General features: G+C 37.1%; 1 protein-coding gene across 1 annotated transcript in view; it reads right to left on the reverse strand.

Moving 5' to 3' along the window:
- The window catches only part of LOC136876317 (sodium- and chloride-dependent transporter XTRP3), a 385,847-nt gene that overhangs the window by 68,740 nt on the left and 302,678 nt on the right, over window positions 1-14,429 (reverse strand). The window contains exons 5-6 of the mRNA XM_067150163.2: window positions 10,618-10,859; window positions 9,404-9,554 (exon numbers count right to left, since the gene is read on the reverse strand). Of these exons, the coding sequence (XP_067006264.1) occupies window positions 9,404-9,554; window positions 10,618-10,859 (393 nt within the window). The remainder of the gene's footprint in view (window positions 1-9,403; window positions 9,555-10,617; window positions 10,860-14,429) is intronic.

Below are 14,429 nucleotides of genomic sequence, written 5' to 3' on the forward strand. Positions count from 1 at the left end.
TAAAAAGAAAGTGTAGAATAGTAAACAGGAAAATCAAAGAGGGTAGGGAGAGTAGAGAAACTAGAAAACAGCTAATGAGGGAACAGAATAGAGTGAAAAAGGAAGCAAAAGAGAATTATATGAATGGCATACTTCAAGAGGGTAATGACCACAAAGGGAAATGGGAAAAGCTGTATTCATATATCAGGAATCAAAAAGGAAAAGGAATCCAAATTCCTACAATGGTGGGAGAAGAGGGTGAACTCTATTTAACAGATACTGAGAAAGCAAACCTATTTAGTAGGGAATTCAGAGATTCAGTAGATGATTGTCAGGAGTTGGAAACCGAAACAGAAGATAGAGAGGGAGAGTCACAGAGGGAAACAAGAAGCTTCTCATTCACAAATGAAGATATTTTCAGAGAAATCCAACTGCTTCAGCAAGGAAAAGCAGCAGGAAGTGATCAAATTACTGGGGAGGTATTAAAGACAATGGGGTGGTACATAGTGCCTTATTTAAAATTTCGATTTGACTATGTCATAAATAATAGTGTAATGCCAAAGGAATGGAAGGAATCTATAATAATACCAATTTATAAAGGAAGGGGTGATAAAAGGAAACCAGAGAACTACAGACCAATCAGCCTGACCAGTATAGCTTGTAAAATACTGGAGAGTTTAATATCAAAGTACATCAGAGGGATATGTGATGATAAAAATTGGTTCATGAGGAGCCAGTATGGATTTAGAAAGAAATTTTCTTGTGAGGCACAACTGGTGGGATTTCAGCAGGACATATCAGATCAATTGGATTCAGGAGGTCAGTTAGATTGCATAGCCATAGATCTTTCCAAAGCCTTTGATAGAGTGGAACACAGAATATTATTAAAGAGAATGGAGGGAATAGGATTGGACGTAAGGGTTACACGTTGGATAAAAACATTTCTAAACTCAAGGGTTCAGAAAATCAAAGCAGGAAATAATGTATCTCAGGAAGAGAAAGTTTGGAAGGGAATTGCACAGGGTAGTATAATCGGTCCGTTACTTTTCTTAATATACGCAAATGATTTAGGGAACAATATAACATCAAAAATAAGATTGTATGCAGATGACATAGTTGTTTATAGGGAAATAAACAACATTGAGGATTGTTCAGAATTACAAAGGGACCTTGAAAGTATCCAACAATGGGTTGAAGAAAATAATATGAAGGTTAATGGAGGCAAATCAACTGTTACAACTTTTACAAACAGGAGCTTTAACCCTAGAAGTGCCGAGTGTTTTTCCCTAAATGCCAGGCCATTTTCTCATGCATTACACATTTATGTTTTAACAAATTTAAGCACGTTTAGATGCAGAAACGTTAGGCATGTAGCACACCATATTACTCAGAAAGCTGTATTTAAGATGCTGATATAAGTATTAGATCATTCACTTGCTTATGTGGTGCGTATCAGGCGATCAAAAATTTGTAAAACTAAAAAAAAAAGTTTTTCATATTTTCAAGTTCACCATTAGTAATAAATAACCACTCATTTTTAAAAATCACTATATACAAAACACGCAAAATTTCTTCTAATTTTTAAAAATATTACGTTCTCAAAAGTAAACACAGAAATAAAATCACAAAAGAATGAACATTTCCGAGCTACACACAGTTCCGTCAGCCACCGAGTACTACTGGGAATCATTTTCGGAGAGTTTTCTTTTCCTGCCATGCCTCATAGGCCTCCAGAAAATCTGCAATTTATGAAAACATTCACGGTGCACCGTATATTTATTAGAATGGCAATTTACTTTTTCATTTCGGAGACAGTTACATCAAACCAGGTTTGCATACGAGAAAAGGCCGCCATTTCTCCAGAATGCCTTTTAGGTTTCTTTGCCGCATAGTCATTACTTTCTTTCACCAAAAGCTTCCAAATCAAATCCGTAAAGAACAAGTAGAAATACATAATAGGTGTACTGTTTTGGAGCGGACAGATCCTACTGCCAGGACCCCTTATGCGGAACATCTCGGAAACATCGAACTCCGGTTCGGGTGGATAAATCCTGCACCACTTTGGTGTTACGGAAACAGTGTCATTCAATGAAACGTCAGCAGGCCTGCTCTCTTCATCGGAATCACTTTCAACTTCAGATTCTGGAATATATTCTTCTTCGCTCTCAAAAGAATCATCAGCTAAAGAAAATATACCGCTGGAAGAGGAAGCATCCCAATTATTTCAAGAACTTTGAGAATATCACTTGAATCACTTAGCTCATCATCCATGATGAAAGTTTACACTTCAAAAGAAACAATTTAGGAATAAACTCAATAATGTGTTGATAGATAACGACATATATCCACAGAAACTAACAGAAACAGCGAGCGAGCGCGAAGTTACATAGCAACTGAGATCACAGGGGGATGATGAAATAGTAGGTGACTTTATACCTACCCTGCCCTTGACTGAGTCATTTCCGGCTAGTGAGGAGTGTGTGATGGAAGACTTGACGTTTCTTCTTCAAAGTCTTACTTATTAAAAGAGCGTAAGTGAACGATAAATGATGTTATGACTGATTAAGCGAATGCATGTACTATGCGTCGCGCGTGCGACGTTGGCATTCTAGTGACACTCTATTGAGTCGCAAGCGCGACGTTTGGCAATTCTAGGGTTAAAACTGAATTTGAATATACTTTGGACGAGGTAGTTATCCCAAAAGATGGCAAGTGCAAATATTTAGGTGTGAGATTTGAAAGTAATTTGCACTGGAAGGGTCATATTCATGATATATTTGGGAAAGCATACAGATCGTTACATGTCATAATGAGGCAACAAAGAATTAAAAGAAAAAAGTCAGTTGAGTATGGTTCGTCCATTATTGGAATATGCAAACAGTGTTTGGGATCCTCACCAAGAATACCTAATAAAAGAAATAGATAGTGTGCAGAGGAAAGCGGCAAGATTTGTAACAGGGGATTTCAGGAGAAAGAGTAGTGTATCAGAAATGTTAAAGGAACTTGGGTGGGAAACTTTAAGTAAGAGAAGGGAGAAAACTAGACTTATAGGATTATATAGAGCCTATACAGGAGAAGAAGCATGGGGAGATATCCGTGAGAGGCTTCAGTTGGAAAATAATTATATCGGCAGGATTGACCACAAATATAAAATTAGAAGGAATTTTAGCAGAAGCGATTGGGGTAAATTTTCATTCATTGGGAAGGGTGTGAAGGAGTGGAACAGTTTACCAGGGGTAGTGTTTGATCCTTTTCCAAAATCTGTACAGATATTCAAGAAGAGAATAAACAGCAACAGAGAAAATAAATGAAGTGTTAGAGGGCATTCGACCAGTGCAGGTTATTGTAAATTAAAAAAATGTGTGTGTGAATAAATTAATTCCATCCCCTGGTCTAAGGACTTTGGACAGCCAAAGTAGGGGACTGCCTGTAGGGGTGAAGTACAGTGGGGACTTCGAGGGCCCTGGGACCACTACGGTAGCTGTGAAGGCCCTTCAGGAACTCTGAAAAGTGGTGGAAAAAGGGGCTCTGGTTATGACGCAGCAGGTCGTTATGCTACTTAGGTTCCAGAACGGGTAAAAAAAAAAAAAAAGTAATTGCAATGTAAATATTAATCTTATACCAGTTGTATAGTATCATTTGAAGTAATTCCACATACTGTATATCAGTTGACTATATTTGTAAGTAGTACAGGAAATATTATAAGTAGAATTTTGTAAACAATATAAATTTATTAAGGATCAGCTGTGTGTTTAATAGAAAACATTGTTAGCATAAATTGTATAATGTTGTATTATAGGAAAATTTTCTTCTCTTGTTAATTTAATATTTAGTGCTTGACAATAATGTATTTTAATGTACCATTTGCCACCGAGGTAGACACCTCATTTGCAAATAAATATATTTTACTATAGGTCGACCATTGAGTGGGGTACCAGAATGTGCTTAAGTTTAAATGAATGCATAACACTTGTTGCCATTGATGCTTTCACGGCCCGTACTTACAGACATGATACTGTACAGGATTTTGGGGTTATCCCGTGTCAAGGAAATAAAGTGAAATTCTTTACATTTCACAGAGAGCTGTGCTGTACGTCATCAGAAGAAAATCTTGACTGTCCATGAAAAAGGCTTCTTAAACAATGTTTCTTAAACAATGTTTGTTTAAGCCTTTCTCGTTGACAGTCAAGATTTTCTTCTGATGACGCAGAGCGCAGTTCTCTGTGAAACGTAGAGAATTTCACCTTATTTTCTTGACAAAGCATAAGCCCAAACGCCTATACAGTATCATGCATAACATTTGTTTGTTAATTTCTTTGTTTATATATATATATATATTTAATTTTTTATCCATGTCAGTTGTGATTCTTTAGATGAGATTTTTGTTGATGTTGTGTTTTTTTTTTTTCTAGTGGCTTTACGTCGCACCGACACAGATAGGTCTTATGGCGACGATGGGATATGAAAGGCATAGGAGTTGGAAGGAAGCGGCTGTGGCCTTAATTAAGGTACAGCCCCAGCATTTGCCTGGTGTGAAATGGGAAACCACGGAAAACCATCTTCAGGGCTGCTGACAGTGGGATACGAACCCACTATCTCCTGGATGCCAGCTCACAGCCGCACGCTTCTAACCGCACAGGCAACTCGCCCGGTGTGGTGGGTTATATTTTAATGAGTATACATTTGGGAATGAGCTTTAGTTCCAAACATTTCTTATGTGATAGATTTGTCAATATCCAGGATTTGGATTTTAAGTGATTTGTCTGACTGGTTGAATAACTTGTTAAGAATGAAGCCATTCCTTTTTCTGTCTTGACTCAGTAAAAGAAACTTATAAGCTTTACAATCTGTTGAACAAATATAACACCGGTAAAAAATAACAAATACAAGGTGGAATGACATGTTTCATTCTACAAGAACATCCTCAGATTCTAACTAATCACTACGTCATGCAAATTTATTATATTGTATTCAAGTAAGCAACATATTTCCTGAATCTTATTATTCTTACAGCTGCGTAATTTCCATTAGCATCTTTGGTAAGAAACTGGACACTCCTTGTACTAAAAAGCCTGTTCCCTGGATTCCAAGCATTTATAAATACCTTCCAATTACCTGCTACTTTGGCCTACCTCCAGGCAAGACCAGAGATAAAGAAATGAACAGCTGCATTCAGTCTCTTGTAGCAGCAAGATGAGCAAGTTGGAAAGTGATGTGCAAAATGGGATGAAAGAATGGTAATTATACCATGAAGTTTAAACTTAGTTGTTTATTTTGTACAAAATAAATGTATCAAGTGTGCAGGAAGAGATTTTGGCGTAGAACCAAAATTAACTGACTATTGGAAGGCTCAGAAAGAAGAATTAATGAAAGCTAAATCCACTGTCGATAATTTCGTAGCCCAAAGTGTGGAAAATGGGTGAAATGAAATGTAAGTGTATATGGTAATGTAATGAAATATTACTAAAATGTAATGTGCCATTTAAGATACATGCGGTAATTAACCCTGTATGTACGTGTACTCAGGTGGAAACCAGTTGCATGTGTGGCAACTAGTGTCTTTCCTAAGGGGGGAGGTATCATGTCCAGGGACACGAACCTGCATCACGTAACATTATATAAGTGATTACTTGAAAACTCAATCCATTGGTCGTGCTGCCTAAGTAATGAAGTTAAAAACAGAGTCTTGTGAGTTCAAGAGGTCTTACGAGGGAGTCGATACGGACAATCCAAATGGTCATGTCCTATCGTCTGGAGATAGCAAGAAAGGGGGTAGTTTGAAGGATCCCATACTTAAAATTAATGGGCTACCCAATTAAGTGAAACGGGATGGAGAATCATGTTTATGATGACAAGTATTAGAAATGGGGGAGTTATGTTACGAGGATAGGGTTAAGGGCGAGAAGTAAAGTTCATGATAATAAATATTGCCACGTGCATAGCGTGGGAGTTGTGATACATGGGGGAGGTAGTAGAACCAATGGAAAGCCAGAAATGCTTTATCTAAGAGGAGGGGAGACCCTCATATCAATTGCTAGTTTATTTAAATACGTATGTAATTGAAGGAACAAGTGTCTTATTGCATTAGTCTTCGCTTTGGAAGCCTTGCCTTCCGCTCTTGTCAGGGAATCGTGATCGATTCTCCAAGAGGTCTCGCTACTTCGCTATTTCTTAGTAGATCAAGTTGAACGGTGGTGCTAACACTTGGTATTCATCATTCATACTTTGATTCTCGACTTAAGCCCTAGTTCTTCTGGGTTTTATTGTAGCTGGCAACTTAAAGCTTGAGGAATCTCTGCGAGACTCCACGATACTCTGTTTTTACATCGCTTTAGCATTTCAGTGGTACTCTAATGCTTTAGAGTCCACTTGCATTTACTTGGAGTAGCCGTTCTGAGGAAGGCTAGTTCCAGTACGTCACACTAAGTGACCGACTTCAATTGTACGTGTATATTCTTTGTACATCATCTGTTAATATACGCACATATATAGGAAATCATATGAGTTTCAACTCTTAACAACCAACTTACCTAACGCCTATAAATTACCATCTTATATCCCTTACGTTTTTTGTACTGTTGTTAGCCATCAGGTGATTCCACTCACCGCTTGGCATCTCACCTATTGGCGGGGATACGACACTGTGCAAGCGGGCTCACCTCAATTTTACAGCAACTAGACGTCTCGGTGAATAAACCATTCAAAGATCATCTTCACCGATTTTATGGGTAATGGATAGAATCTGGTTCCTTCGAATTGACAAAAAGGGGCAGCATTGAGCTGTTGTGCTCTTGGATTCTTTGAGCTTAGAATCTGATCACTTTAGACATTGTTGTAAAAAGCTTCAATAAGACCAGGATACCTAATGTGATGGATGGCTTGGAGGATGATGTCATGGGATGGCGCAATGGATACAAACAACTCCGATGATGAAGTACGGCTTTCAAAGAAAGCTGTAGAGAGCAAAGGATAGTATGTTGATTTTATTTATGCACTTAATAATCTAATTTTGATTCGCACACATTGTATGCCTGATATTTATTATGCGGCGTTTGTGTTGCTAGTGTTGACCCCAAGATCAAGTTCACCCGTACTGCCACCGCTTCTGAATCTGAACATGATGTGGTGTTTGAAGAAAAATTCTCACAACTGTTCAAATTTTGTGTTATTGGAGATTTTGTGCTTTTAAGTATTAATTTGAAAAATAAATGAAGTTTTTGAAATTGTATATCTCAATTTTATGCCTTACTTTTTGTAGTTGCATAATACCCATGTATTTACCTCCCTTGTAGTTTTGTCCTGTAAATTTTAAGAGAAAAAAAGGAGATGGGGTCACCCAGAGAGAACATCATATTCCAGGACAATATAGCCTAATGTAATACATTTGCCTCCTCTAAATTAGGTTTCATGAAGCACTTTCTGATGACCATGGATGGCCAAGTCAGTCTTTCAATGACAAAAAACAGTTTTCACACTATCTGAGAGACATGAAAGGGGGAATATTTAAAGAAAGAAAAGGTCCTAGAGATAGGAACTGATGTCCTGGAAGATCTTTTCTGAAGTGATTAATGGCTTTCTGGGCAATTATGAACAATTGGTGGAGGTATCAATAGCTGGTATGTAATATTACAGAAAATAGACATTCTCCATTCTCACATACCACAATTAAAGAAAAGAAGAAGAAAAAAGAAAACAACAACTGGGGTACCAAAGAAGATGGAATCCTCCCAAATGGGCGAGAGACAATTTAGTTAGAAAAAGTGACATTTCCACAAGGGGAGGTAATCTGTGTTTAGAAGCCTTGGCCAGCCCTGAGGGGTGCAACAGGCTCCACTCCACCTCACAAGACTAAATGAGAAACTATCAGATGTGAGAGGTAGCGGATCAAGTCATGAAAGTTGAAGATATCATTACAGTGACCATATGCCACTCCATTGTCTGCAGCTCACTTGGTTGGGCAGCAGTTGTCCTAACAGGTCAGTGTTCTTGTTGTTGTTATGAAGAGAAGAAGTACTGATAAGAGATAATATAATGACCCTCTTACCTTCAATGTGTTTTGTTTTGAAACAATTTTTCACCATTACATCTAAATGTTACAAAAAAAAGTGTAAAAATTAAATATACTTATATCTTTCATAAACTGTAAAAAGATTCAAAATACTCTTCAAGTCAGTTCTGTTATTCATCTTTCAAAATGTAATTAAAATAAATTTTCTGCAGTCTAATGTGCCAATAAAAACATGCATTTCATGTGTGAATCTTCATTTTGATGATAAGAGTTTCTCCTTGGCACAATACATGGAGTAAATAATAATTTCATGTGGCTATTGCTAGCCTCGTGCAACCTTTGTAAGGCGGACCCTCCAGCGATGGTGGGTGGCTTCTGCTGTGTATGGAGAACAGGCTATTACACTAGTCCACATGTTAAAACTTTTTTTCATAATATTTGTTAAAATTAGGTGTTCTAGAATCAATTTTTTTAATGCTGATTCTAGAAATAACTTCCACTTTTGACAATCACGTCAGGTTTTTACACAAAATAGGAAGTAATATTTTGACGATTTTAATTTCTGAGCGCACAAATGTACTCTAATACCACTTCGCACAAGGTGAGATTTTATTCAAAAAACATTTAAAAAATACTCTACAGAACTCCGCTAATTTATTTTGTGAATTTACTATTTTTACAAACAACAGAGAATTCACTTCTCCTTTAGCAGGTTAGCAATCCCTATCTGCTAACATGGCAGGACCACACAGTTGGTTTGCCACTGCTAAGCAGAGTCTTGGAGGGGCGTGCCAATCCAAGTGATGAGCCCAAATGGCACGTCTGGGCGAAACTTTGCAAACGCACACGGCATAACCATCAAAAAGCTGGTTCTATTACTGTGATCGTAAGATCTACGGCCGTGAAAGCCATTTTTAGTAACGTGGGAACTGTTTTACTAATACTGTCTTAAATATACATAATTATCAAGCCTGTGAGAAAAATAACACTTTTAAGGTTCCATAATAACAACTAGCATCAACATGTGTAACAACCTAAAGGTTTACAGGTCTTTACTGGGGAATTTCCCTCCGAGAATTGATTTATTTCCCTCCAATAAACTCATTACCTACTGGCACAGCAATATATATATGTGATAGGAGAAAACTGAAAACAATTCTGGAATCAGCATAAAAGTTTGAGGTAATATCACATATTAGTTTTCAGTCATTTGATACCATGCAGACTAATGATTGTGGTGGAGGATAGTGTAGTGTGTGGTGAATGATTTGGCAGGTATGTTGGGGACAGTAAAACATTAAAATCCTCAACGTGGTTGGGAATTGGACCCAGGGCCCTCTGAAATGAAGGCCACTAATCTGACAATTTAGACAAGGAGCCAGACAACGCATAGAAGAATCGTGACACTTCTATTACCTCATCAAGTTGCTTCTCCAAACTGCATACTTCTAGTCCATATTTCTTCTCGAGCGTAGTTTCATTGTACTGTTCAGTGAAGTTCGACATGATGCCGTCGTAGGCGTCGCCAGTTGCATTGAAACCCATGTTTGATAGTATAACACGGTTCCTATAGTGAATGAAAAGAAAACATGCAAATTAGTATGTGCTCATGGTTGTAATGAATGAAAATCATCCAGTACCTTTCAGGATAAATGTTGCTGTTTAATGCAAGAGAGAAGTGTGATCTTATGCTTACATATATTACAAGAGACATTCACATGGTAAAGGAATTAAACTGACAGTGTTAAGCATAGAGAAAAATGAACAGGAAAAAGTGACATGGGAACTGACATTCATGTAAGTTAGGATATGGGTGACTAGGCATAGGGCTAATCACTCTATCCCTCTTAGTGCTGAAGCTTTTATATTCAACTCCTCTAAGGGTCAGGACGCAGAGGACTTGATTTGTCAGTCCATCTTTATAAAGTCAAAATGTCTCTATAATCTATTGTATATTTGCTTCCAATAGTGATCTGTCCTTCCATTTTGCTTTCTCTATACTTAACTGAGAAAAATAAATCTGCAACAAACATTATAAATAACTTATTTCTTAACATCAAATTGCACATAAGAAAAGCAAGCAGTTTTATAACGAAGCATTGCATTATTTGGTTAGTTTGGACAAGTATTACACTGCTTCTACAGGCAGAGCTAGACTACCGCATGATGCTGCTTCTGATATCTCATTCAGATGCTAGAGAGACAGGTTGGTAAAAGGCAACAGATCAAATCCACAATTTTAAGATATGAGAGTTAAGGTTTGCAATGCATATCACAGACATATCATAAGGTATGGTCATCAATCAAGGATAAACAGAGAACAGTCTAAACCAAGAGATAAGAACATAGGTTCCAAAAGACCAAAACTCTTTAGATAACCCTTGTTTCTTCAAGAAAGAAAACTAAGTAAATATAGGATGACCCTAGAATTGTACTCAAAAGAAGTTTTCTTTGTGATTTTAGCTGTCTTAAAAATACTCTTTTACTTCTGTGATATGCTCGCTTCACCTGCAACCAGGGTTCCATGTCCATAAAATGTGTAAACTGATCCCTCTACCACTCTGTTTCCTTTTTTTGTATTTTTAATGAAACTCTTATTACTTTCCTCTTGTATTCAAAATAACACTCACTTGTCCATGCATTTCTCAACATTGGTCATGGCCTTGAAACCGAGGATGGCGAAGATGACGACGCTGGCATAGATGGCTGTGAAAGCATTGGTGATTGAAACCAGAATGACATCACGAACACAGTTGTTCTTGGGTGGGTTATAACTTCCAAATGCTATGAGAGAACCAAAGGCGAGCCCAAACGAGTAGAACACTTGTGTGGCGGCATCTAGCCATACAGTTGGGTCCAGAAGCTTTTCTACCTGAAGTGAAAGAGAGATGATATCATCCTCCTTGTCTGATTAGCGATTCCACCCGGTCTTTCATCTTCGGGATTTTTCTCGTTCTCTCTCTTCATATGGACCACACTTACCTGTTTGGTCTTCCAAGCTAAATACATGATACACTTCCCCAAGAGGTAAAACACTGGTGAGAAATTATCATCCAAACATACAGGCGCCGTGACGTGTGATTGTTTCAATCCGGCTGGTTTTTAAAAGTTAATAAGTTTTTATTTAGTTTCCTTTCAGGAAACTTAAAATTTAACAGTAACTACTGAAGTTACAATGATTTTCACAGTGTTTTGCTTGGTGACTTGCCCTGCAAATACACCAATACCTTAGGTGCAGAACTGCTTGTTTCTTTTATCTGTTCTTGCTGTATAAGAACTTACGATAGACTGCACACATCCCATTCTCTGACTCCCTTGAATTCTCTGTTTGTGAAGCAGGCTAATTACATTTGAGGCAGAAAAATAAATATGTCTTCAGTTATTATGTCACAGAAGTTTGCTATCAAGACTTAAAAACAAAAATTTGATAACAAACTTAATGTGATTTTATAATTGAAAACTTTAATATACTTGTTAAATACATGATTTTATGACAGCTTATTGGAGTACTGAATGTGTACATATCTAAGAATGAATGATAATTTAAAAGTTGCATTGAATTTAAATGTTTTAACAAAAAATGATCTCACCGGAGAGCATATTTTGTTTTCATTTATCTAATATACTATAAAAAGCAGTTCTTAATGAAAGTGTATCAATATAAAGTGACAGTTAATAAGATTCTCTATTTCATTCTCTCTCAGGAATGCCACAAGTTATCTTAGATATAATGGTAATGTATACTGCATTTCATTAGCAAACTCAAAAAAATTTACATCTGAGATTTGCCAACTTTACAAGAGAGGGGAAAAGAAGGTTCTTTGTGTATCACTTAAATGTCAGAATAGTGTTCCTTAAATTACCCGACTTTAAACAGAAATTCCTATGGTTTCATGCCGTTTTGATACTCACCTAGCCCTGTTTGCATGCCCTTAATACTAAACCCTGGATAATATGTTCTTATGAATTTTTCTTTATTGTCAATTTTCAATTGGATAAATAAATACAGTATAAAAGGCAAGAGATAATTTATTTGGAATTTGTTTATATTTTGGTTATTTGTATTTATAAATTATAAATGAATGGTTTACAAAGTGATGATTCCAAAAACTGTTTCATTTCAGACATACAAAAATATCTAATAGCAGGTAGTAAATAATGAAATTATGTCAGTAGCTAAATATGGTAAGATAAGGGTTATTCTGCCCGAAGGCAGGTCGGAACCTCCGCAGAGGTGTTCCTGAGCCGGAGTTTACGTGCGGTAGGGTGGCCAGTTCCTTTCCGCTCCTCCATTCCCTTAGCCCCCCACCAACAGCACGTGGCAACCCATCCAACTTCTGACCACGCCCAATGTTGCTTAACTTCGGAGATCTCACGGGATCCGATGTTTCAACACGGCTACGACCGTTGGCTAGCTAAATATGAAGGTGGATCGAATGTGAATAAAACTTTTGAAACCGGCAAGGCATATTATAACGCTCGTTAATGCGCCAGTAGTGCACATTTGGTACGAAAGCTTAGATGCACTGCACACTGCATGCTTGCTTTTACAAGCTCTCTTTTGTTATCATAAGTGAACAGGGATGAGCTTCCCTGACATAGAAATATTGTTAAGTCGTAGTGATCTACGATGTCCAAAGCCCCTAATACTGATCAATGATAACATAAATCACCAAATGATGTTAGCTGAGGTATGTTCTGTCTCATCTCCCCTAGATGGCATTACTGCTGCAATAACTGTACAAAATAATAACTTGTCAGGAGTGACAGAAATTATCAGTGACTTATCAATGGAATTTTTTCATACTGTAAAATTGGCCACCTGGACGACAACCCTAAATGCAGATTGATTGACTGACTGACTACTGACTGATTGATTGATTGATTGGAGTACACTGAGAGTGTAAGAACTCTCTTAATGACATAGGGGAAAAGAAAGATAAACATTATCTCTCATATATAGACACTTTTCCTGAACATAGTTAAAGAAACATACTTTAACAACTATTAGAGAGGTATAAGGGGGTTACAAACATGGCTACCTAGGTAATAAATAATGGAATAGCACCTAGATACTAACCAAACCAAATCAAACCAAACCCCATGGCACTACAGCCCTTGAAGGGCCTTGGCCTACCAAGTGACCGCTGCTCAGCCCGAAGGCCTGCAGATTACGAGGTGTTGTGTGGTCAGCACGACGAATCTTCTCGGCCATTAACCTAGATACTTACTAGGTGGAAAAAAATATAAAGTTCAGAGAATCTGCCACCTGGACGACAACTCTAAATGCAGATTGATTGATTGATTGATTGATTGATTGATTGATTGAGAAAGTATTTAACATTAAGAATTTCATTCTTCAGGTTCCGTACTGAATCAAGATTCACAATAGAGAAATGAGAAAGTTAATATCCACCTTTTCAATACAATATATTACGTGAAGGTTTACATTTAAAACATCACGTTTATTTACATTTGGTACCGGTTTCGACAATGTTTGATGTCATCATCAGCCAGGACAACTATACAAAGATATATTATATTAATTGTGACTCCTCCAGTAATATTACATTACTAGTATTGAATATAAACATGAATATAATTAAAAAGTATATACATATATAAGCTGACAGTCAGTGCAATAAAAGATTGTTTTTATAAGGTGTACACCTTAGTATTTTAGTTCAAAAAGGAGAAAGTAATGAAGGTGAAGTATAATGATCAGCTTTTAGTGACATATTTGTCTGTTGAACAGTAGGGTTATGTTTATGAAGGCTTTGTAGCGATGTTCAACATTATAAAAGAAGTAAACACATGCTTAGTTATGAGTGTTTCTACATAAAAATATGTACAGTAAAATCTAGAAAGTATTCGAATGTGGCTTGAGCTTGGACTTAATAGATTGGATGTCACAGCACGTTGATGTTGGCATATAAGGATGTCCGTTGGTAGATTCAATGTATAAGTTATTTACTCTAATTTTGTATGTTTATATCATATTAGTGGATAGAGCATTTTGGATTAAGTGCAGTTCTGTTGTGATGGTATTGAAGAGATTCTTGTGCTTTGAGTTGCGAGTACATAGGTTGTTCAAGAAAGCTCTTGAACCAAGACGGAACCTCGGAAGCCAAGCCAGTATTAGATGTGTCAGAGAGGAACCAATGGACTAATACTGGCTTGGCATCCGAGGTTCCGTCTTGGTTCAAGAGCTTTCTTGAACAACCTATGTACTCGCAACTCAAAGCACAAGAATCTCTTCAATACCATCACAACAGAACTGCACTTAATCCAAAATGCTCTATCCACTAATATGATATAAACATACAAAATTAGAGTAAAAAACTTATACACTGAATCTACCAACGGACATCCTTATATGCCAACATCAACGTGCTGTGACATCCAATCTATTAAGTCCAAGCTCAAGCCACATTCGAATACT

The sequence above is a fragment of the Anabrus simplex genome, chromosome 6 (genome assembly GCF_040414725.1).
Source record: "Anabrus simplex isolate iqAnaSimp1 chromosome 6, ASM4041472v1, whole genome shotgun sequence".
Lineage (NCBI taxonomy): Eukaryota > Metazoa > Arthropoda > Insecta > Orthoptera > Tettigoniidae > Anabrus > Anabrus simplex.